Source organism: Scatophagus argus, chromosome 1 (assembly GCF_020382885.2).
Source record: "Scatophagus argus isolate fScaArg1 chromosome 1, fScaArg1.pri, whole genome shotgun sequence".
Classification (NCBI taxonomy): domain Eukaryota; kingdom Metazoa; phylum Chordata; class Actinopteri; family Scatophagidae; genus Scatophagus; species Scatophagus argus.
In genome coordinates, this window is record NC_058493.1 from 17,932,931 (window position 1) to 17,956,919 (window position 23,989).

The following is a 23,989-nucleotide window of genomic DNA, read 5'->3' on the forward strand; positions in this document are numbered from 1 at the left end:
CTTAAACAAGACGTGCGTAGTCGTGAGGAATGACCAGAGATCATAAATGTTTGTTTTAGAATTTACTTACATGACATTAGAGCAGCTTTAGATGAGAAAGTGAATTAATGAAGCCAGGAGAGCGTTGTTGACCTTCAAATGAGGATGTGATGTTCAAGACGGAGCAGAGCATGCGGCTTTGAGAACACAAGAGAGCTGAAATTCTGAAGTGTAGACATATATATGTATATACAGTATATACATATATATGTATATACTGTATATAAACACTGACATGTAAAGTACTAACTTTGAGTGTAATGTAAAGCTGATATATGTCTATATATAGTTATATTTCTTTATGTCACAAAAATATCTGTATTCACTATTGTAACGGAAAAAGGTTGGCTTTACACCGCAAGTTATTAAAAGTGAGAATTTTCCTGGTCTGCAATGTGATTTTTTTTTTTTTTTCTTTAAGAACTGGAGATTGTGTATAAAATGTGAGGAGGACCATATGAATGTAGACTTAGTCTGAAAAATACAGAGAGGAAGAAATGTATTCATAAAAATCCAAAAGCTCTCCTGGCCATTTTGCATGCACTTTTGAGACATTTGAAAAAGTTCAGATGTCATTCACCTCTTTTCAGAGTATATTATCTGTTCATATCTGAATAACCCTTACATCGTTTTTTTTAATGGCTGTACAGATAAAACGAGCTTTTATGAATGACATAGGTGTTCTGTCAACTTTGTGTTTTACACAAGTGTTTTACTTTCTCCTCAAAATGAAAACAGGCTTTAATGTACCTGTTTGCATGAAGTGTATCATACAACTTTAAAAGTCATTAGTGACACAAATCATGACAAGCCACTGGAATATAATTCAGAACACAAACAGAGAACTCTGTCCATATCACACACACGCACAAGCACACACGAGGACAGCACTTCCCTTTTTTTTTTTTTTTTTAACCTCCACAGCCACAAGCTAAATTCCTCAATTCATTAGAGGAGAAAAACACACAGTCTAACACTTTCATACATTCATCTGGCAAATGCAGCCTGAGGAATAATGATTTACTGTGGCTCATATTTCACCTGAGTGCACAGGGCAAACAGTTGACTGAGGTGTTGTGGAGAAAATGCTAACTGAGGCTTTTTTTTTTTTTTTTTTTTTTTTGGACTCAAGCAACTGGACAGATACTGTTTTGTGCTGTTTATGTGCTGTTTTTGTATGTTTGGTTAAAAATGATGGACATAATATTTATATACAGTATGTTTAAAAATACACAAGCCGTTTGAAGTCTGAAGTCAATTATTTTCCTGCTTGTTTCTAGTATCTCTGGGAAATGCCTTCGCAGATATTTTGCTGTATATCTCTGCAGTCACTTTATGGAAGCCGTTAAGAATACAGTTAGATTTCTAAAGTGAATAATAATGTTTTGAAGCTAACCTGCATGGCTGAACAGTTTGGGCTTTGTGTTCACACAGTGGACTCCTTTCTGTCTGTGCAGGAGCAAAGCCAGCACAGGTAGGGCCAGCATCAAATCAGTCTCAGCTGCCGCCCTGCCCTGCCCTGTGTTCTCCTCGTAAAGAGCTTCCACTTATCAGCCTGCCACAGAACTGTCTGTGTGCACCCGGCCACTGTCATGTGGACACCATTCTTAAATTGATTGTGACAGTGCAAGAGCCCCCCGATTTTTCTGCTTTGGAGTTCAAGCTGCCGTTTCAACGCTAGTGTACAATGCTAAGCTTTTTCCTCACTTTATATATATATATATATATATATGTGTGTGTGTATTTTTTTTTTTTTTTTAGCAAATTCCAAGAAAATGAATACAGCTTGTGTTCCAATTTAGTAACTACATATTTTCCTTCACTTTGAGTAAATGCTTGAGCATTTTGCTTTCTTTCTTTTTTTTTCTCTCTCTCTCTCTCTCCCAACGGGGGGCCGGGAAACTGGCACTCAGCAGGGAAACTTAAACAGCTCTGTTGAGTGTGAGGCTCAGAGACCCTGCACAGAGCAAGCAGGCAACAGAGAGCAACCTTATCTGCCATTGGACACTGTGTACTACTTTTGTATACATTTGACACAATATACTGCGTGTGTGTGTGTATGTATATATGATATACATTAATGTGATGAATGGGGGGCTTTGGAAAGAGAAAATCTCTTTGAGGTACATAATTATAAATGTCAAGTCTAAGTATCCGCGTCTAAAATATTTTTTTCTCTCTGGCTCTTTTTCTGCGTCTCCTTCTTGCGCTCCTCCTTCCACCTTGCCGCCTATTATCTGCTACTTTCTGTGGTTTTGGAGCCCTTCCAGCCGGCCTCCCTTTCTTGCTCTGTGGTTTTGTTCGGGAGATTTCATCTCCCTCCTCTTCGTTCCTGCAGATTGACAGCTAAGCTCAGGTATGAAAACAAACAGTTAGCTCTGGAATTGACTGCTGAAAAGAAATCCGCCACTAATGCTCCTTCACAAACTCTCCTTTTTGCCAGCCCCTGCAGATGCTAAGCCCTAAGAGCATACAAGAAAAGGCAGATGGAGATTTGAAATCATTAACCCTTAATAACACCATTGTACATGTCTGGATTAAACGCACCACCACGACTGGATTATTGTGTTTGTTTCTTCTTACCCTAACCAGAGAAAAAAAGTCTTTACCTCGGAAACATCACATTATGTAGCAAAACACCCACATGTCAGGAAGCTGTAATTAGAGATGTGTCATCTGTAAATGGTAGGTTGGGTTAGCAGACCCTGAAAAGCAAATCTCTGATGTTGGTGATACAATTGTTTTGCTTTGTTTGTTTACTGTACGTGCGTGTTCACCTCAACAGGATAAAGTATTCAGGGCATGTTTGAACACACAACTGCAAGAAAAGAATGTCTTTCTTTTCCTGGGTAAAAGCCTCAAGTGAAATTCTGTCCCACCTATTGTTTTTTTTCTTTTTTTCTTTTTTCTTTTTTTTTTTTTTTTTAAAATATGAAATTATTTCCAATCAGATTCCAACACCTCTGCGATGACACAATTGCTCGTCTTTCAAGGTTCTGAGACAATGTCAAAAGATAGGCTACAAGGTGCTCGTGATAATTGGTAGAGGAATTGACGAGCGATCAGCATAGAATATACAAGGCCACTGTGCCAGGAGGTGCTGTCGTCTTTCTGCATGTCAACCTTTAGTCTCTACTTTGTTTCATTCATTTAAAACCTACAAGCCTTTTGTACTGATTTTAACCCAACAATTAATGGAACGTCTGATTCATCATAACACTTTAGATCTTAATCATAAGGTGTTTTCTGCTAGGTACCTTTGTTTGTGTTTTAATTAGGCGGACCTTGTGCATCTCCAACCCTGGGCTTCTTTTTAATTGCCCATATTTACATCAGGCAGACATCAAACGCAGAGAGAGCGAGAGAGGGGGAGAGAGACATTTGTAAGGGGGAGCACAAAGCAGCCCTTTGAAATGTCTACAGTCATATGAAATGGCATGCTAATTAAAAATCTAAGGCTGCCACTGTGATAGGAGAAGCATTTATATTGGTAGCTGTGGTGTATAGACTGTCTCCATAACTCATCAACAGACAGAGGCCATAGTGTTTATTATCAGACTCCCTACCTGTTTACAGACCACCAAGTAACCTTCTCGTTCCCATTCATCAAACAGAAGAAATGCCCTGCCTGTAATTTAACAGGCTGGCTTTCAAAAGGCTAAATCATTTTAAACATTTTACCCAGTGCACTTTGATCTACAGTGGCATACAGTATACTAGGGCAGGTACAATGAATCTAGTTTACCAAGCAATGATTTATCCTTCAGTTCATTAAGGTTATTGCCAATGAATATACTTATTAGAACATTCAACATTCTTTCTTCCCCTTTCCTCTGCAAATGTAATTCAATAATTAAAACCAAACACTAGTTTTTCTTATGTATGCCACCCACACATCTTTTATAAAGATAAAACAATAATCAAAATCACCTGCACAGTAGTCCTCCTTATAGGTTTGTGAATAGTCTTCGTGAAATGATAATAAAAACCATTTAAGTGTTTTACTGTGAAGACGCTGAGTTTGTATTGTCTCGGAGTTTTCAAAGAAAGAAAAACATGACACAAGAAGTTGTCTAATGATCTGTGAGGGAGAGCGCTGGAGCAACGCCAGCCTGGTGTTATCAGCCAGCTGGTATTGTGCTTTCCTGTGCTGTATAAACACACCAGCTCTCAGTAACAGTCAGTGCTAAGGACTGAGCAGCAGCCCTGCCCATCTCCGGCCCACCTTCACCCTGTCATAAACACAGATTTTGGGGGAGTGCCGAGCTGCGCTTTGCCGTGCTGCACCCGAAACGCAGCGCAGGGGCGTTCACTGTCAGAGTCAAGACATTCCAATCAAACGAAGGCTCACTGAGGAGATGACTCTGTGCGCCTCACCACCGTCTCCTCTCTTCTCTTAACGGCTTTTTCTCCTCCCAGCTCGGCCCTGCTCTGTTGACATCAAGCACGCTTTGAGTTCAACAATAACCAGACCACATAACCAAACAACCAGCATGGACGTACTGCCTGTGCCACAGCAGAGTAGCAGGACTGCGGGCCAGCTGAAGGGGACAGCAACAATAAACCGCTGACAAGCAGAGAGAGCCTGAGAATGGGTGTACATGTGCTGGAATTTTGAAGACAGCACTTTGGACAGAGTCGGGCATTCCAACAAAAGATAAGAGAGGAGAGAAATGAATGAGGAGGGCAGCCAAAGGCCTTTGTTTTATTTTAGAGTACAAGGCTGTTTCTGAGATTGCACAGCACAGATAATGTATGCCTGATAGGAATGATGGACTTGTTAACACGGCTTCGTGTGCTGTTTGTGTGGTAAATCTGCTTGGTTTGCTGCAGTCCTACCTTTGACTTCTGCCAGCAGTTCACTGGTGTTGAGCCTCTCCATCTTCTCTTTCCAGTCTTTAGAAAGAAGTTTCTCCATGCATGACGATTCTGCGAGAGAAAAATGAAAAAGAAGAGATGTAAGGGAATTTGAATGAGAAAAATAAGTCCCTGTTCAGAGTGTAATGTTCTTTTGATTATTGAATGTTGCGTATGAAGTATAGTTTTTATTTTTATGGTTTTGTGTATGATGTAAATCTCTAAACCTATTTGCTTGAAACTAAAGAAAGTCAGGGTAGTGGGTGAAAGAGGGGTGTTTTATTTGATGGTGTGGTGCAGTGAACATTAAAAGAGACTCAGCCTGTCAGTGAAGAGATGAGCTAAGGGTGGGGTGAGGAGGGATGCAGGCATTGTGGGGATAGCATAAGGGCAGGGACGGACATTAAGCGGGAGGCTAGGAGTGAGACTGGGTATGTCCAAGCGTTCACATAGCTGCCAATGATGAAAACAATTAACATTTGTCCAGCAGACAATGAATCAGAGGAGGAATGGCTACAATCTGCCATGCTGTCGCTGGGGTACCTGATAAAGAACACACTGGGCTGGCTGACCCAGGCCTCCACCATCCCTGCACTGCTGTGGGGTCAGCCTGTTCCCATCAAACACCAGCAGCCCAAGCAAGCCTCCACCTTGAGCCACTGTCTCCACCAACTGCCTCCACTCTGACCCGCATCAAGACATACAGCGTCCAGGCCCGCTGAATCAGATTAAACAAGCAGCAACCTTGTACAGTCCAGTTTTGGCTGAAATGAATGTATTGCCACTATTGTCTCTTTGATGAGTATCAAATGGACATGCTCATTTTTGTAAAGATTGTCCTCAGGTTGTTCAAATGGTGCCTGAGGATGATATAATTTGTAAAACTGTGTTTCTTTAGATTTGGAGCAAAACGCAAAATCAAAACAGACACACTAATTATGACCACAAAGCTCCAAGACACCTTAATGAATAGTCCAACCACATATCCAACAGTAAATGATTTTTGATCATGGTTCTGGCAGAAAAAGAACACAATTCATAAGCATGTACATGTTTCCAATGATGACACAGAGGAGGTTTTTCTCAGCTTGATGTGGCTGTCATGTGTTTTTGATTCCACATAATGTGAAACACAGAGAAACTGGGAAAGACTAAGAAGGGCCTGTCACATGCAATATTTTGGACTCCTCTACTTTCACCGTTATCATCCTCGACATCAAACAAAGAAGAGATTTATATAGTTGAGAATGTATACAAGTGTTATTTCCTTTTATCCTTCTGTAACATGTCTTGCCCTCGACTTCTACAAACCAAACACCGTTGCTTCCTCTGACAAACACACTGACTTCAGAGGAACTGGGAGTAACAGGGAGTCAGTAGTCCCTGTGGCCTTGTTTAAGGATGGCTTTCAGAGAGATCAAGCAGAGTGACCATTTTGTTTGATTGTCCACTTCCTCCAATGTGATAGGGGTCGACAGGACATCTTCAGCTCAGGGTCATTATAACATTACTTCAGCTTTATTGACTTTCCAATTCCCAACTCACAGTTTGTCCCCTTGACCTTAAGAGAGGGAGAGAGAAAAGGCTGCTTGTGTTTGTGTGTGTTAACTCCCTCCGTGGCACAGAGATCACAGATCTTAAAATGGGTTAAGGGCAGAGGGGGAGTGGCAGAGCTTAGCTCTTCTTCCCTGCACCTCACCCCTGGGTGAGACAGCTTCCTCTCCCGGAACAACAAACTCCCCTCAAATCATAATCCTCTGACAAACAGAACAACATGAGCGCATGACTTTTTCTCCCTTAAAGCATAGAAAATGCTTGTTTTTAGAGTGGTGTAAGGGGGAATTAAACAAACCCAGTGAACATATGTTAATATGCACACATATGCGCTCTCTCTCTCTCTCTCTCTCTCTCTCTCTCACACACACACACACATACATACATAAACACACTTTCATCACAGATGCTGCTCCAGCACTTGATCATTAAGGAATGCACCAACTGTTGGAGATAATGTGGTGCCAGCTTCCATTCTACTCCAGTCCTCCCCCTCCTTTCCACCTCCCTCCCAGGAGAGCTGCCGCTCCCTCACTTCTCCATCCCCTCCGCTGGGCCAGACACGACCTGCCAAGTCCTCCAACAGGAGAGACTACAGCTGGAATGCACCCCTGTCCTCCCTGCCTTCCACCTGGGAGAGGTGAATAATGACCTGGATTAGTCTATAAAATAACTCTCAAACATCTTTCAGTGTTCGAACAGCGTGGACAAAACAGGCAACCAAAAATGGATTTGGTGAAAGCAGAGCAACTTGTGCGCAGGCGTGCACGAGAACACAGTAAATGAGTCAGATGTCTGGCTTTTTTCAAGGCACCCTTCCACAGCCTATTTTTCAGAAGAATTTAGATTAATAGGAGGAATGCTATTTCAGTTTCTAAAATGTCTGTCTGTTTTTTCTGGAAAAATTATAGATGCCAATGGAAACACTGGTGAGTATCAACATAATAATTACTGTCAGGTTATGACACAGAAAATGTCAGAAATTCATACACACTGTATTCACCATAAAATAACAAATTATTTCTGATTAAAGATTCACACTTTGCCGATTTGCAAGTAACAGGCAAACATAATTAGTTAAGACAGTTAGTGCAGAACTTCTGAAGTTTTCAGTGTAAAGAGGAGTTTTCTGCTCTTGTCCTTTCAAAGTAGGACATCACATACTAGGGAATTAGCTACAACAAGAGAAGAGTCCAGTGAGTTTATTTTTATTTTCCTATGGGGGCTCTTAAATCTCTCGCACCCCCACCCTTGCCATTTCTTTCCCTCTCCCTCTCGAGATAAAATGCTCTGTGGCTGGGGAGCAGGCCATTCAGCTGGGATGAGAATGGAATGAAAACAATAGCCCTTATCAGGCTCTTATTTACATGTTCCCAGCGTCCCTGCAGTAGACAGCTTGGCTTGTCACCAAGCCCAGATCGCCCCACTGGACTCAGACCAACTTCCTCCAGCCCCAGCGATTCCAATGGTCCCTATGGACCCTTGCCTGGCACAGACCCCCTCCACTCTGCAGCTAGCACAGATAGCAACATAGAAGACAAAACTACTGGAGTGTGTGTGTCCAAGATGTGTTCCCATTGAGAGGGGAATGGTTTCTGGACTACTAAGCCCGTCTGGGTCTTATTGTCCCTTCTCTGGGGCCGGTGCTGTATAGTTGGAAAAATGCCCTTTTCCCAGATTTTTTTTTTTTTTTTTGAGAGTATCCAAGTGGCACTCAGAAGAAGGTGAATAGTCATAACCAATGTAATTTTGGCAAATTCAATATGTTTATCTCCTATCAGTGCTGTCATCTCTGGAATACAGCTTTTCTATGCAGGTATTCTGTGATTTTATTGATGTGGGTGAACAGGGGCAGGGATTGAGACAGCTAAAGCCAAGATGAGCTGGCTAGATTAGGCAACAGCTTCTTTTTTCTTTTCTTTTTTTTACTGTTAAAAAACAAAGCTAATGATCCTCATAAATCTCACCACAGGAATGTTTCTAGTTTGATTTGTGATATTAACAAAGCTTTCAGCACCTGGAAGTCAGTGTTGCCAGAATATCATGTTCAGTGTAAGCCACAGCAGTGATGGGAAGCAGCAGGTTGCCACTATCTGTCTTGACACCGACTGACTTTTCTCTCTCATATTTCATACTCTCTCTAATATGAATTTATGTTTTATTGTTCACACTAAGTAAGACAAAACACTTTTATTAAACTGAGTGCTAGTCAGCTATAAATGCTTGTGGTTGAGTGGGGAAGGTAGGAGAAAGTCATTTACTAATTTATGCTTTTATTGCTGCTTTAAACAGAGTAGTTCATTCGAACGATAATCGCAAACTGTAGAAAAGCTCAAATCACCGACTGGAACACCAAATAGACAAATAAACACAGCGTCAGATCAAATCTTATCACTTTAGAATTGGATTGGACAGTAATAAAGCAGATCTTAAAAATTCATGACACTAATTTTCAAATTGCTCTATAGATTGCCATGGGGATATGAAGTCCAGTATGTGTATTAAAGTTAGCAAATACACCAGTGCTGTTGGCATACACCCAAAAAAAAAACAACAAAAAAAAACATCTTCACTTTAACATATCGGTGTTTTCAATCTCTAAGAGGTTTAATCTACTGAGTTTGTTGATGCAATAAAACACACCATCATGTTTCAAATAAAAAAAAAGACTCCCTCAAAGCTCAAGGTTTGTTACAACATGCAGCAATCGGTGTATTATTACCCTGTGTTGTCAGTAACAAAATCATTTCTACTGTCTGCCACCACATTCTGAGCTTCTCTGTGTACACTTTTCTCCCGGGAGAAAGAAGATACTTGTATTTGAGTGTTTGTTGTGTTGAAAAGCAATTGGCAGAGAAAAGAGGGCTATCCAGCAGAGTCAACTTAGCCATAAGTCATGGATAACAGGCAGAGAGACCTCCCCTTTAGCATTGGCCTTGTATATCAGTTGTCCCAGCCTCAAGGGGAAACATGTAATTACCAAATCAATGATCAACTGACACTGACCATATAAATAATTTCCTCCCCATAATGAAGAGGCCTGCTACTGCGAGGCGAATAGGGAAACAATGCTGTTTACAGTGAGGAGGAGCTGCAGAACACAGGAAATGGGGTTTAGAGCCTCTAAACCAGCTTCAGCTTGATTGGAGCACATTTTTGACAATTTGTCATAATCCAGTTATAGTCAACCACAACCACCAAAACCCCCACAGCACACTAAACTTGGCATTAGGAAGACCTGTGAACTGCATCAACAAATCTGAAGACTGCAGGGCCATTAAAAACTAAAAATAAAAAAGAATGAATGAATGACTTTTAACAACAGAAATGAAATATGAAAAATAATGTCCTGTTGCAATTTAAACGTGTAGAATAGCTTGTCAAAGCCTGCAAAGATGTCTGCTCAATATCGTGCCCTGCATATGTTCACAATTGGTATTGGTATTGATATTGATGTTTTTCACATATTGGTAAAAATATGTGACAAATTCAGTAATAGCCCCATTGGGATCTTGTCAAAGGAAAAGTAGTTCTGTAATATGATATGTTGATGAGTGCAGATTGGTGATGCCTAACAAAAATGTCTAGTGAAGTATGAGGAATAACTACCTTTGCTTTGTGTAAAAATGACACAAATCACTTTTATTCTGCAGTGATTTTTATAAATTATGCACTAATGACTCTTCTATGTGGCGTTAGTGTTTTTGATTTATTTCCTTATATTGACTATATCATGTGATTACACATGGAAAAACTGGGTCTAAATCCTAAAACAGAAAGATGAACTAGAATGTCTTGAATGACTTTTTTTTCTTTCTTTCTTTTCTTTCTTTCTTTTCTTAATTTTCTTATCTCAAGATACAGTACATGTCTTTAATGCAGGCATAAATTTCTACCTCTGAGATAAAACTCTGAATCTCAGTCAGACAATGATAGGCTAACGTCTAATTTTCCATCCACTCTGCACTGCACGGGAAACAAATCAAAAGTCGAGATTGATAAAAAAGAAAATGACTGTGACACACTCCAAGGAGTCCTTTGAATATCTTAATCACAGACACACTAAAAACAAGACCCCATCATCACACCAAATAAAACATAATAATTACAAGAAGCAGGCAGGGATGTGAAATGCAGAGAGAAAACATGTTTTTGTCATTCAGCCGGTAGTCCCTGAGACAACAGCTGTTGGATGCTGCAAATACTCCTGAAGTCTCCATAATCATGGCGTTATTGAAGTGAGGACAAAAAGGGCACTAATTGCAAGGGAGCAATCGGAACGCAATAGGTTACACACCCGGGTGATGCTGCACAATGCAAACGCTAAAGAGGGAGCTGAGGGGGGAAAAAAAAACATTCTGAGCACAACAGTGCGTTGTCGCTCATTTTCAGGCAATTACCTTTCCTCGTTGTCAACAGTTTTAATAACCTCTACCATTTCCAGAAGACTTTTTGGTGCAGTTAAATAATTCCAGCTTTTTAATATGTAATTACCAGTGCTGGCATGCATAAATAAAAGGTCCAGACATGTCAGTGTATTGTGGCGCACCTGCACCTCGTGGTGGGCTTTCTTTAAGTGACACCTAATCATTATTCCACTTGGTGAACATCTCTGTTAGTCACCTTTAGACTATCCTGTTTGGTCATGTAAACAGCTGCTATAAATACGTTGTAGGGAACCTGGAGATGTGCTTCATCTGAGGTTCTGACACATGTCCTCCCTGGCTGCATTATTTCCTTTCATCCTTATTTCTTTATTTCTTACAGTGGCTTCTTTACCTCAACGTGATGACATCTCACCAAGTGTTAAAATTTCTTGTTAGAGTCTGGAAGGGGTCTTGGGTCAGTTGTAGTTTTCCTTGATAAGTCAAATAAATGTCTTTTTGTGAATAGGAGTTTGACAAGCTGCCTTGTGGAGGCTGAGTGCAGGTTTGATAGTCAGTGATGAACAGACTTACACAAAGTGGTTACCATAGTTTATAGTCACAGTATCAGCTCAGCTCAGTTCAGTTCAGTTCAATTTAATTAAATTCTCTATTTTTTGCTGCTCTGTTTCTTTAATATTTGGCTAACATTTTGGGACTGCTTTCCAGCAAATTAAATTATATTCCTTTTATTTTTTTTCCATTAGCAACTGAAGGTTACAGAGTTAAATGCCTAAAAGACATAGACAAAGACAAGCACAGGTCAGAACTATTAGAAACTGTGCAGTTTCATGTAGGAAAATTAGATGCAACTTGCAGGTAACCTTTTGATTATTTAAGGGTTTCTTTTTTCTTTCTTTTTTTTGCTACTAAACACGCTGGCCTATGTGACCAAGAACTTCTCCCTTATCCTTCGTCTTTATCTGCACTGACCAACGTGTTAATCCCACAGTGTTGACCTGGCCATGCTGAGAAGACGTATACACACAGCACCCTGACCTCTTTAAATAGGACACGTGTCTATCAAGCATATATGAATTAACCATCCCTGAGGGGCTTCACCTCCTGAGCTGAGCAGCATGTGACCTCTCCCAATCCATTTTACTGCGGCACTCTGTGGCAATCAGGCTTGAATTATTAAAGTGAGCAGTGAGCAATGATCAATTCATTGCGGCCCTTGCTCGCAGACTGCCTGGCCGTACTTCAGCAGAAATGACATTGAGAACACTTGAGTATGCTTCCAGACAATGCACATAAATGTGAAATATGTCAGACCCAATATGTCAATAATCATAACTGTACAGGCTGAGGCCATGTCCAGGCTAATCCAACAGAAATGCTGTTAGATGTTGGGGGGTGAGCAGGTTTCAGCGCTCTGATTCCTTACAAATGCTTTCTTGAGAGAAAGAGTGGGAGAAGTTGAAGGGCTGGCAAGAGATTAGTGTGCATGCTGAGAAATGCTGTGCGTCACTTCCTCGGAGAGAGAATTTGGTGTTAATGTTTGTAATAAATATTCTGAGCGTATTAATTTAACATATCATGAAGGAACACTGCTGAAAACTTGCGGAGAGCATGGGCCAGAAAAAAGCCAGGATTCAAAGTTAAATTGCAGCCCTGTTATCTTCACACAAATTAGAGAGGGGAAAAACAAAAGCAAAGAAGTTGAAAGAGAGGGGAAGATTGCAGGAAAGTATGCAACTCAAGGAACCTGGAAGTAGGAGGAGGAAAAGGAAAAAAAAAATCCAATCAAAAACTTCGTGAGGAGCAGATGAGGAGCCAAGATAAACCAGTACTCAGAGCCCCCAAAACTGCAATCTCCCCTTAAGCCGGAGAGTGGCAGCTGGCAGAACAGCTGGTGAATAGGATTAATGTCAGAAGAATGAAATAAAACTCAACATATGTCCGAGCCTGAGGTGTTGGGACTGTGCGTGATTGTGCCCCCGATGGATGCCATGTGTGCATCTGGAAGGAGCTGCTGTGCTGCTCCGCTCTCTACCCCACAAGGTCACTTTTAAGAACTAGGACCATTAAATGCTTGGATAGCAAAATGAACTTTTCATTCCCTCTCCTCTCCCCTTCTTTACTTTTAAACCTCTATTCAGGCAGCGGAGGGAGTCTACTGAGTGCAGCTATTAATACAATGCACTTTAAAGCTCATAAGGGAAACAAAGAATTAATTTGATTTAATTAAGGAAACCCAAGTAGCACATGTATGAAGAAACAGACAAGGTCAAAGAGAGGTGGAGGTTTTATTAAAACGGGGCAATTTTATATTTTACACAATTATTTAATAATAGTCAGTCAAATAAAAGCTTTTCCAAAGCAAGGTGCCTTAAAATATCTCAAGTTTGACATTGATTTATTTATTTATTTTAACCACAAAACAACATAGCAAGAAAGCAAAACAGAAAGTTATGAGAAAAAAAAAAGATATAGTGATGCACATGTGTGTTTGGTTTAGTAGAAAGAAAAATTAGACATTACTTCTGGAACCTCTGCCGATGCTGATGAGAGGATCAGCACTTGTGAAGATGAACATTACGAGGAGAAATATGTGGACTTAATTTCAATTTATAATTTCCATTTGATGTCAGTAATCATTAGGGTCCACACACTGTAATAAATTATAATAATTTCACACGGAAATTAAATTACTGGGTACCTTGCATTGGAGAGATTTTTTTTGGGGTACCCTGCAATTTAACTGTCAGATATAAACTTGCCTGCTAATCAATGCTCGAAAACATTCACATTTATTCATCTATGTTAAATTAATAGATGTGTGAAGAAAACGTGGAGTACTGTGATCATGGCTGTTCAGTGTGATTTAGTAAATTAATGGGTGTCTGACTCTACAAGGACAAAAAGAGACTAATAGGATCCACATGAATGCATTACAATTTGCAGTGAAGCCAAGAGTCCGGTGTACACATCGAAACTTTATTTCATCATAAATGTGGGGCGACAACGATGCGCTTCAGAGACAATGAGATGAGATATTAAAAAAAGCTCAAATTACAGGAATAAGCTGTGTAATATACTGCACTTTTGGAAATACGGCATACTGTACATGTGTTGAATTTTGCTAAAGTGTGTGTCAATATCCTCCAGCTGTATACCATATATCTATTTTCATTGTTAGTATATTTTGAGGGGAAAAAAAGAAAATCTGAACTCACACGGAGGTTATTATTGATTTCTACTACTGCAGTTTGGCTCTCTCATTTTCAAATAGTAATTAAAGTCATCTACTGAATCTTACAGTCAACTTTGTTTACTAAGATGCCAGAGTTCAGGATGCACTGATTACTGGACTGTAAGACCAAAGGCCACTATTTTTAGATTGTTATTCTTTTACAGAGAAAAATACATACCAACATGGCCACAACAAAAATCTCCTCCAAAAAAAAGTGATCTTTTGTAACATTGCACCATCACACCAGAACTAAATTTTTTATAACTTGACAATCACTTAACAAGTAAAATTCATTGGAAGGTTAATGGAATTCTGATCCTTGCTTTGCCACTGGATAAAGGAATGATGTAGTAACCACAGCACTTCTAAAGACTAAGCATTTCCACTGCTAGATGGTCCCCATTCATTTGCCCACAGCCAAGTGTCTCAATGTGCTGTTGTTCAAGTTGGTTCAGCAACAATAGAAGCTGCAATTTTCCTTTCAATCAGGCCATTCCCTTTCTGTTGGACACAGAGCCATGAGAGAGAGACTCAGAGACTGAGACCTGCTGGGCAATGATGGAGAAATTTGCTTCTCATGAGTCACTGAGCTCATTGGTCCGACTCACAACGGGGAAGCTAACGACAGCCATACAGTATCGGCTTTGTTGAGCAAAGTGCCACCCACTGAGGACAAAAAAAAAACTGACAAAGATAAAGGAAAAGAAGATGAAATTTGCAGCAAAGGAAGTAAAATGATTGCATAGTGGAGTCTTATGGCCCAGTTCACCTTTTCCAATATTATGTTACTTGGGGCATGAATAACAAAAAGGTTGCTCCAACAAATCATTAATCCTAATTTTGAATAACAGTATCAACTAATTAATTGAACTTCATGATGTGTAATCAATGATGTGGTCCTAAAACTTATTAACCACCCAACTGGTGCAGGTACTGAAGTTACTTCCAAAGAGTTGTGAAGTTCATCAAATAGTTATAATCACTGGCGCTCAAGCTTTGAAAGCAATAAAACACATTTCTGTTCACTTCTTCTGACATCTCATATGCTGGTGCGTGTAGTGTTATTGACTAAGGAGACAGAAAAAAAGCAATGAGTGGGAGGAAACAGCTTTTTCATCACTGCTGATTAAATAGTCTCTTTGTTCAAGAGGCAGCCATCAAAGTCTGGTGTAAAACATTTGTGTTTGCTGTGTGGCAGAAAAACAATGCAAATATGTTAATAGGCTGCATATGCACTAGTTGTCATGTTTGCTTGTGTCAAGGCGGATCTCTTAGCTGGATGGCTGACGTACGACTTGACTTCCAGAACAAGTCCGCAATGTGCTCTGAAATCATTAGCAGGCCACTGAGGCTGTCTGTGTCCAGGGTGTGAGTTACGCTCACACTATTTTGATCCTTGGTCAGATGACACCGGCTCTTTTGTCAAGTTATGTGTGGAGAATGCCTGGGAGCTGAATGCCACAGCTAGGACAGTGATACTGAGCTGGCACACAAGTCTCCTAGTGTAACCCTACAGACTCAACCCTACACACACACACACACACACACACACACACACACACACACACAGCAGGACACGCATGCACTCCCTCCGCACCACATCCCATTGTTGAGTAGCCCTGTTCTCCCCATTTCTGACCACCTCAGCCCCCCGACACCCGTCGCTGTCCTGATTATGTGAGGTTTGTCTGTGCATGTTCCTTTCAGCCGCATTTCCCAATTCTTGGCTTCGCTGCCCAATGACAGATATAGTAGCATTAATGGCTTGTCTTATGTGTCAGTGTTTCAACATCTCTGTGCCCAGCCAAATACTGTGGCGTCACATAAAACAGCCAGACATTACAAGCTGCTGCTGATTTAATCCCCCATTCAGCACTGAGGCAAACCAATTGTTTTTTATCTATCAGCAAATATTATTATTTTACAATATCCCCAGATCGCTTCTGCACAGTAGCAGCATCACTGACAAGACATACCTACAACCAGTGTGCAGTTTGTGTGGGTATGTAAAGACAAACAAGCCTCTGTGCAACCCTGGCTGTGATTTGTCTCTCAGAGACACCCGTTTCCTCCTATCAAGGGGTTCCTGTGCAGCCAGTAAGCCAGGATCACAATGGGAGTTTTGTGCTGCATGGGTGCAGGGGGACACGCTCAACAGCTGAAACCCGGGAAGATGGCCCCTGGAATGCTCCACAGCAGTTGCTACTGTTGACTAATCGGAATATGAGAACTGGGGAAGGTGATCTTGAATGCAAAGAATGGCACATTGAAGAAGCAGCTGCTTGTTTTGTCATCTGAATGACCAAGACAGCAGAAAGGGTTCCCGTTTTGAAAGGGGCAACAAAATCTATATCTTAGCTTGTGTAAAGTGAAACCTGTGTCAGCCCCCCCGTCGTCCTGTGGGGACGTGCCGGTGTTATGTGAGGGCTGTGTTTTGGAACAGATAGTAAATACATAATTCAGCAGTTGACCAGGCACTCTGTGCTTTCTATTGCTCTCATACAGCCACTCCATTTAGCCCTGGGCTCTGATGTCTGCCTGGCAGAGGAGCAACTTTGTCACTGGAGAGTAAGACTGGGAGGGAGACAAAAATCTTAGGAGGAGGGAAAATGTTGATCTGGATCAGGTAAGGGTGACAAGATGGTGGGGGAAACATGGGTGAGCAGAGAGAAAACAGACAGGAAAAGAGGGTTAGAAAAAACTGGACGAGGAGGATGAGGTTGGGAAAGTGAGATTAGGGAGGAGTGAGGGGCAGCGTATCTTTTTTGTGAAAGTTCACATGTCAGGCTGGCAGTCTGCCCGCGGCATACAGCCGAAAAATCTATTTAACGTCTGCTTCACAGGGTGACAAGAGGGTTGATTGGCAGAGAGCAGAGAGCCGCTTTTGATCATGTGTCCTAACAAGCGATTCCAGCTCATGTCTCTTCAGCCTGAACAGATCTACATTACCTATTCAAACAAAAGTGACAGACCAGAGCACTGCTCCGCTGGGCTGGTGCACCACGCCACAGGCCAAGAGAGAACACACACACACACACACACACACACAAAGGCACCCACTGACACATAGAGTATATGCAAGCACACACACATACACACAAAACTATATTGGCTGTTTGATCAAATAGATTACTTGCATCAAGATAAGTAGCCTGCTGAAATCATACTGATAATATAAAGAACAGATTATTAAAGGAGGTGGGAGCACGGGGCACAGCAGAAACGCTGGTGCTTGACTGATGTTTGGCCTGTGTGCGTCCTGCCAGGAGGGTCCCGGTCTCACGCCGACCGGTAGGATGCTACACTCAGAGGCAGCGCAGAGCTATGTGTGAAGAATGCCTCAGTATCAGCAACCAAGGCAACTGGATTTCCAGCCCTCATTGCATATGCATAGAGTCAGAAGCTCATGCTCAGATCATTATAACAAAGATTCCTATTAATTAGGTGGGATAAAGCAGAACCAGATGACATGGCAGCTGGGATGAGATGAGAGGGGAGAAGAGAGGGGACTGAAAGAGGAGGGGAGAAAGTGCATCAGTGTGTTTGGGGGGAGGGAAGTAATGTATAATACACACTGCATTATATGTACAGTAATATACCTTTAGAAAACCAATGAAAGTCTTTTTTTAATGCTACACTTTAAATAAGTTTCCAAATTTGTCTGGGCTATTAAGCACCTGCAGCCAATTTCCAGTGAGCCGCCGTCTGGAGTCAGCAGGGGCTGTGACACTGACGGGGGACACTTTTACAACGGAGTCAAGAGTTCATCAGTGCTAATCAGACCACAGGCTTAGAGATGATCCTATTCTCTTCCAAAGCTTTCACCCATCCCTGAATCTCATTACATGGCCTGTTGTAATAGAGGATAATGACCTGGGGCTACGCACACAATGCCGATCACTCCCCCACACTCAACCTACTGCACAGTCATTATACAGTGATAATACACCTCGCCAGGGGGATTACACTTATAAATAGAGGTGATAAAGGCAGAGGGAGAGGAAGAAAGGTCTAAGTGATAACACGGGAACACATACAGCACACACATATTACTCAAACAGAGTTACTTCACAGTGGCACACTCTTCTTGTTGTTGTGCTGTTTTATGTCACAAGTGATGGTTTGGTTACCTGCCGCTGTAATAGCTGTAAGAACTCTTTTCTCAGTAGTCATTAAATATGCTTCTCCCCGAGATTAAAAAGGGAGTCACAGTTTGTCTGAATGGTGGTATGACTCCCCTTTGCTAAGCTAATTAGCCATGACTCAGTCAAAGGGCTCCAGGTGTTGAGTATTCTGCTTGAGCACCTACTGTATCCACTCTGACTGGTCTTAAAAAATGGAGTCCTAAAGAGGGGCATCCTTTTTCTGTGTTTTTTGTACTTTTGTACACTATGTGCTTTTTGTACATTTTCTCTGGAAAAACTTTACTTTATTGGTATGTATAGATTATAGCTATAGATTATACACCAAAAGTCTCCACAGTCTGTTTAACAGCTGTGTCAAATGTCGTCACACCACACCTGTTCACTGGCTGGTTGTCCACATGCAATACTGTCTTCTCAACACCATCCAGGGAGCTAAGCCACAACGCTATACTGTGATTCTAGATATCATAACTGCAGTTGTACTTTCCTCAACTCCGGTGAAATCATTGACTTTGTATATTTGCATTTATGTGACACACACCTCAACTGATGTAATTTAGAAATTACTAATTAGATGAGATTGAAAACATCTTAATGTCTTTTTTTTTTGTTATCTACAGAACTGTTGTTCATGCACTTTCTTTACCCACCAGACCAGAAACAAAGGATGTCTCACAAGCAAGGACTCTGCAGGAATATCACTGAGAGCTAAGACAGGAAGCTTAAGCCCAGTTACTCGTCCTTGTCTTGGGGACGATCATAAAGACTCAACACACAAAGTATTTCTGTGTTGACTTGCACGGTATTAATTCATACTTTAGTGCATTATATAAAAGTGTTCTAATTGCATGTGAATCAAATCAAGGTCACCTTGGGTTTTTATAATCGTGGCTATTTTTCTTTTTTTTTTCCCTTAATACTTTGTACTGACATTTTTAACTCTTGACAAGTGCTGTCCGGAGACCTATCCATAAATAATGCATTTACAATACCTAGTAAATAAACATGGGGCACAATCGTTAGCCCTGCTGGCAACTGGGCCTAATAGAGCTTTTACAGCAAAGGTGACTATTCAGCTAAATGCGGTGCTTGCTGCTGCGAGGACATTTTCATTCATTAGCACAGTCACAAGCACTTAAAGCACTTTAAGGACCAGAAATGGAGAGGAAGCATGGAAGGATAGAAAGGGTGAAAGGGTATAAATATATAGAGATGGATGAATGGAGGAACCATAGCTATAATACCAGGACCGCCTCTATTGTTATCATGTTGTGAAGGTATCCCGGTTAATTAAAGGAAAACTGGCCAACAGTCTAAGAAGACATACAGTATTAGTAAAATAAGCCAACAGGCTTATTTCTACTTTAAGTCCAGTTCACCAAAATCACCCCAAATTATTGCGGTGTATTGTAATGCAATGCATTATATTGCAATTCTGCCACCACCACAACACAATAGAAGTGAATAGAATTTCATTTGTGGTTCTCACAGCATAGAAAAAAAAAAATCCCATACTAAATGGCTAATAAAGACGGCCAACAATATTTGGATGTCCAACAAGGTTTCTGAGCCAAAGCTTCCACCAATGTTAACATTGCTTAAAGTGGAATTTCACGTTCCATATATGAGCAATGTACTGTGTAAACAGTGTACCACAGACCATTTGTTTTCCCTCTACACTTGAGGTCGCCGCGTTCATCCTCAGTCCTTAGGACAATGAACTAACTTGACCAGACAAGGAAGCCCAGAGAAGAATGGCAGCAGATGGTGAAGAGTCTCAGAGGACCTCGGCGGTCCTGACCAGGCAGGCACCGACGCAGCAGAATTAGACACAACAGTTGTCATGCTTAGATAAGCGATATATTTAGCTCATCTGTTGCTTGTGGCACATTAGCAACATCATTAAGACAACACATGGCTTTTCCGACCTTCTTGTATGTTCTTTAATAGGTTAATCACGTCCTTTTCAATTTCCAACGGTGTCTCTCTCCATAAACAAAGACATAAGATTATGATTTTCGAAGGTTTTCATGAGGTTTTCCTTTGGCACTTTCTAAGAGTCCCTCTCCCTCCATTTCACAGTAATCGCTGATCATCACTGCTGAATCTTCCTCAAGTGCTCTCAAGCACAGAGTATCTCTCCTGCAGCTTGGGGATGGCATACTGAACTTTGTGAGACTCTTGTCTTGTGCTGTGTTCCCTGCTCAGAAACTAATTTCCTCCAACAAGGGAGTTTATTTAGGTGGTGATGGTACACAGTGCATGAGGCAGACCAAGTCTCTATTATTAACAGGAGATTAAAACAGCTGTATGGCACTCTAAAGCACCCTCTCCTCTCGGTGCTAACATACGGCTGTGGATTACAAGCTGCACTTGACCATTTAAATTACTGCAACAACCAGCCTTCACCAGCTGGGTCTCATTACCATAACACCCGCCGTCGCTACAGAGAGCACCGACCATCTTTCCCTGAAAATCAACTCTGCGAGAAACAAGACACAGATGAAACACATTCTTATCTGACGATAACCAAAAATTGTCCGGTAAGGTGCTGTGGGCTGACATTGTCTGTTCTGGGACCAGCCCAGTGTCAGGAAAACCAGTACCAAGAAAAAACATGTATTATTAATATTCCTGAAACATTCAGAAGGAAGCCCCAGGAACCTGGGCACAACTCCTCTCTCAAAAACATATGTGCTGTTTTGCAGTATCATGAGTGATCACACTTTTGCCATTATCAGTGGTCATCAAATAATCCGTGAAACGTATTGATTACAGTGTGAGTAATTCAACGTCACATGTAGGCAGAAGCCTTCGTTTGTGTAAGGGGTGAAAAATGCTGGGATGCTTATGCACACCAGCATGTTTTGTGTATTTAACGTTTCAAACGCATCTTGACCTTTGCTGGTCATTTCGATCCATTTCAGTAATCCAGACTTTTCAGCTTACTAATTGATATCCAAATTACAGGTGCTCTGATGAATGAGGCCTGATTGTTCTGTCTTTTATTATCCAAATGACACCACAAATAATCAGACTCTATATCAGGATGTGGCTGAATGATTATCTGGTGATAGGCCTGTGATGCTCTGATACAAAGATCACCAAACGAACACTTAAAAAAGAAGTGGCAAATTATTTTTAGGCTAACAGAGGTCTAATTTATTCGTCTGATGAAGTGCTTAAGCTAAGAGCTCCCCAGACACTAAATGAGACACATGCATTCCCAAGGGGGTTTAACGTTTGATTGGGTGTAGTTATATTACTACAGCCCTAATTAAGAAGGGGGATGTGTTTCAGCAGCTCTTTCAAATATTTGTTTTTCCACCGTACTCTTGATAGACTGCAGGCTCTGGGAGAGAGAGCCGAGCCGGGTGAAACGGGGTGCTGATGTGACATAGACCTTACGGTCTTATCACAGAATTTTTTTTTTCTCTGTCTGTAATTGTAAGGGAATAAAAACCCTGAATTTGTCATTGAGCGTTGAATGAGATAAATTATTTATGTAAAACAGATAACACTCGTGAGAAGGGCTTGTGTTGTGTGTACGTAGTAAACTCTGATGAATACCTCAGCTAAGTGAAAAGTGTTTTGTGTAGCAAAATAAAAAGAGGTAATGTTCCTGGCACAGGTCAGCACTATGAGTTTTATAGTCAAAGAGTTTGCCTTGGCACGGAAGAGGACCACACTTATGCTGAGGTGTGCTGCCACACAGTCTTTGTCACATTGGAAGAGGTTCAGAACAAACTGGAAACACTGTAACGTCAGTATTCCCAGCTTGTGTGAGCCCGCGTGAGACAGAAAGATACAAGAAAAAGGAGGCGGACAGTCGGGAAGCTAGAAACGTGTAAAATGAAAAAGGGAAAATTTGCGATGATCAGGGACACTTGGGAGGAAAAATGTGTACACACACACACACACACACACACCAGGAGTCATACCGTCTTGCTCTGTCTTTGTCATCTCCTCCAGCTTCTTCTGCTTCAGCGTGTCCACTACGTCTGCCAGGCTTCCTTTGCGGCGCTCCGGAGTTCCAAACGCTGATCCGCTCAGCAGGTCGCTTCGCTCCCGGGCCCCCTCCTCTGGCTTGTGTGGGGATGTGGAATTGTTCCGGAAGGAGTACAGGGAACATACTTTATTGCTGTCAGATTCCTGTAAGACAAACAAAGGTTGAGAGGGGTTCAACAAGGGATGGGATTTGTATTAAATGAAGACTGTGTTTTCGTGTTCTGTCAGGGCTCCGTTGAGCTTTTTGACAGTTTTTCATTCAAATGCAATGATTGGTAGGTTTTTGTGGCTCAGGGGCGATTCGGCCATATCAAATGGCTTCTTCTCTGGCTTTCATACAGCAGCTTCTGTATCTTCAACAGAGCTAGCTGCGCTGGTAAATGAGACATGACAGGTGAAAAACTGAGATGAAATGATGAGGTACACTTTCATAGGGCCTATCCATAATGTGCTCAGGCCTTACTTTTCATCTGAAGAGACGACACAGAGAAACCTCCCAACTGTAATTTCTCAAATTGCGTTTGAGTGTGCATTTGTGTTAGGGTGACTGCTGTGTAATTTGTTCATTTTCTAGTGCAGACCTATTCTCAGCTGAGTGCCTTGAGCTATCGTAAATCTGTGTCCTGTCTCAAGCTGTTGTTGTTTTTCAGTCCCACCTGTGTATGGTTTAGTATTTAACTAAGGGTCCTGTCTCTGGCTGACTGGCTGAGTGCTCCCTGTGCACAAACAGAGACGTGAAGGAAATGGGGAGAAGAATGGGAGAGAGCTTGGGGGAGAGGGAGAGAATACTCTGCACATGGGAGTGTACAGTCAGCACACAGACCATGGCTGAGGATTGCATCTGACAGAAGGTGGTGTTAATTATGGTTTGTGGAGTCTTAGAAAGCAGAAGGTAGATAAGCAGAGTGAGTCTGCAGCCTTTAATGGGGGAAGGCTTTGCTCTGATTTAAACTTTGGCCCTCTATAGTGAAGAGAATAAACATGACACAAATCTCAGTCCAACAAATACCGAATGCAAAGTGAGCTTTAATCAGCAGCAGTGTGATAAGAGAGTGTAATGTGGCAGGGTTAAATTATAGAAACCACGTCTGGAGCCACTGACAGTCCTAAATAAAAAGTCAGGAATGCGGTAAACCGAGCAGGAATGTTGACAGTGCCAAATTCTCATCCCTGCGTTGCATGTCATGCTCCAGGCAGAGTTGCAGTGGTGTTTAGGGTGGTCTGGTACCAAGCGCCAGGGTGGCACGACCTACCGGCCGACTCTGCACCTCCCAGCCCTGTGTTGGATGATTATGCAGTGTGGCACAGACAGTGGAGAGTGCTTGAGGGGAGTGGAGCAGTGCTGGGTTAATCAGCTGGCACTGGTTCAGGGCACAGCCCACACAGACGCATGGCACAGCAGTGGAGTCAGGTAATCAGCAAAGGCAGCACTCCCATTCCTTTCACCTTATGCCTTTCCCTTTTCTATCCTCCGTCTCTCCCTGTTGTCCTCCATTTTGCCTTTCATCTCTGTTCTCCTTTGCTCATTTTGTCTTTTTCATTTATTCCCTTTAAGTAACTTTTAAACATAATGAATGTAGTAACATTTACACTCCTGACAGCATTTCAGGTGAGACCTATTTCACAAGTAGATTATACAAAAATGCTCAAACATTCAGCCTTTGACATATAGGACAGGCACCATCCACCCATCTCATAGACTAAAATCAAACTCCTTTAACTGTTTTCAGACCTGTATCACCCTTTCATTTTCTTGATGTTATTTT

The 23,989-nt window shown here is 41.6% G+C and overlaps 1 protein-coding gene across 10 annotated transcripts in view; it reads right to left on the reverse strand.

Moving 5' to 3' along the window:
- Window positions 1–23,989, reverse strand: part of sox6 (SRY-box transcription factor 6) — a 132,699-nt gene that overhangs the window by 60,095 nt on the left and 48,615 nt on the right. For all 10 annotated transcript variants that reach the window (XM_046388394.1, XM_046388362.1, XM_046388378.1 and 7 more), the window contains 2 exons: window positions 22,157–22,367; window positions 4,879–4,968 (listed from right to left, as the gene is read on the reverse strand). In XM_046388394.1, coding sequence (XP_046244350.1) covers window positions 4,879–4,968; window positions 22,157–22,367 — 301 coding nt within the window. The remainder of the gene's footprint in view (window positions 1–4,878; window positions 4,969–22,156; window positions 22,368–23,989) is intronic.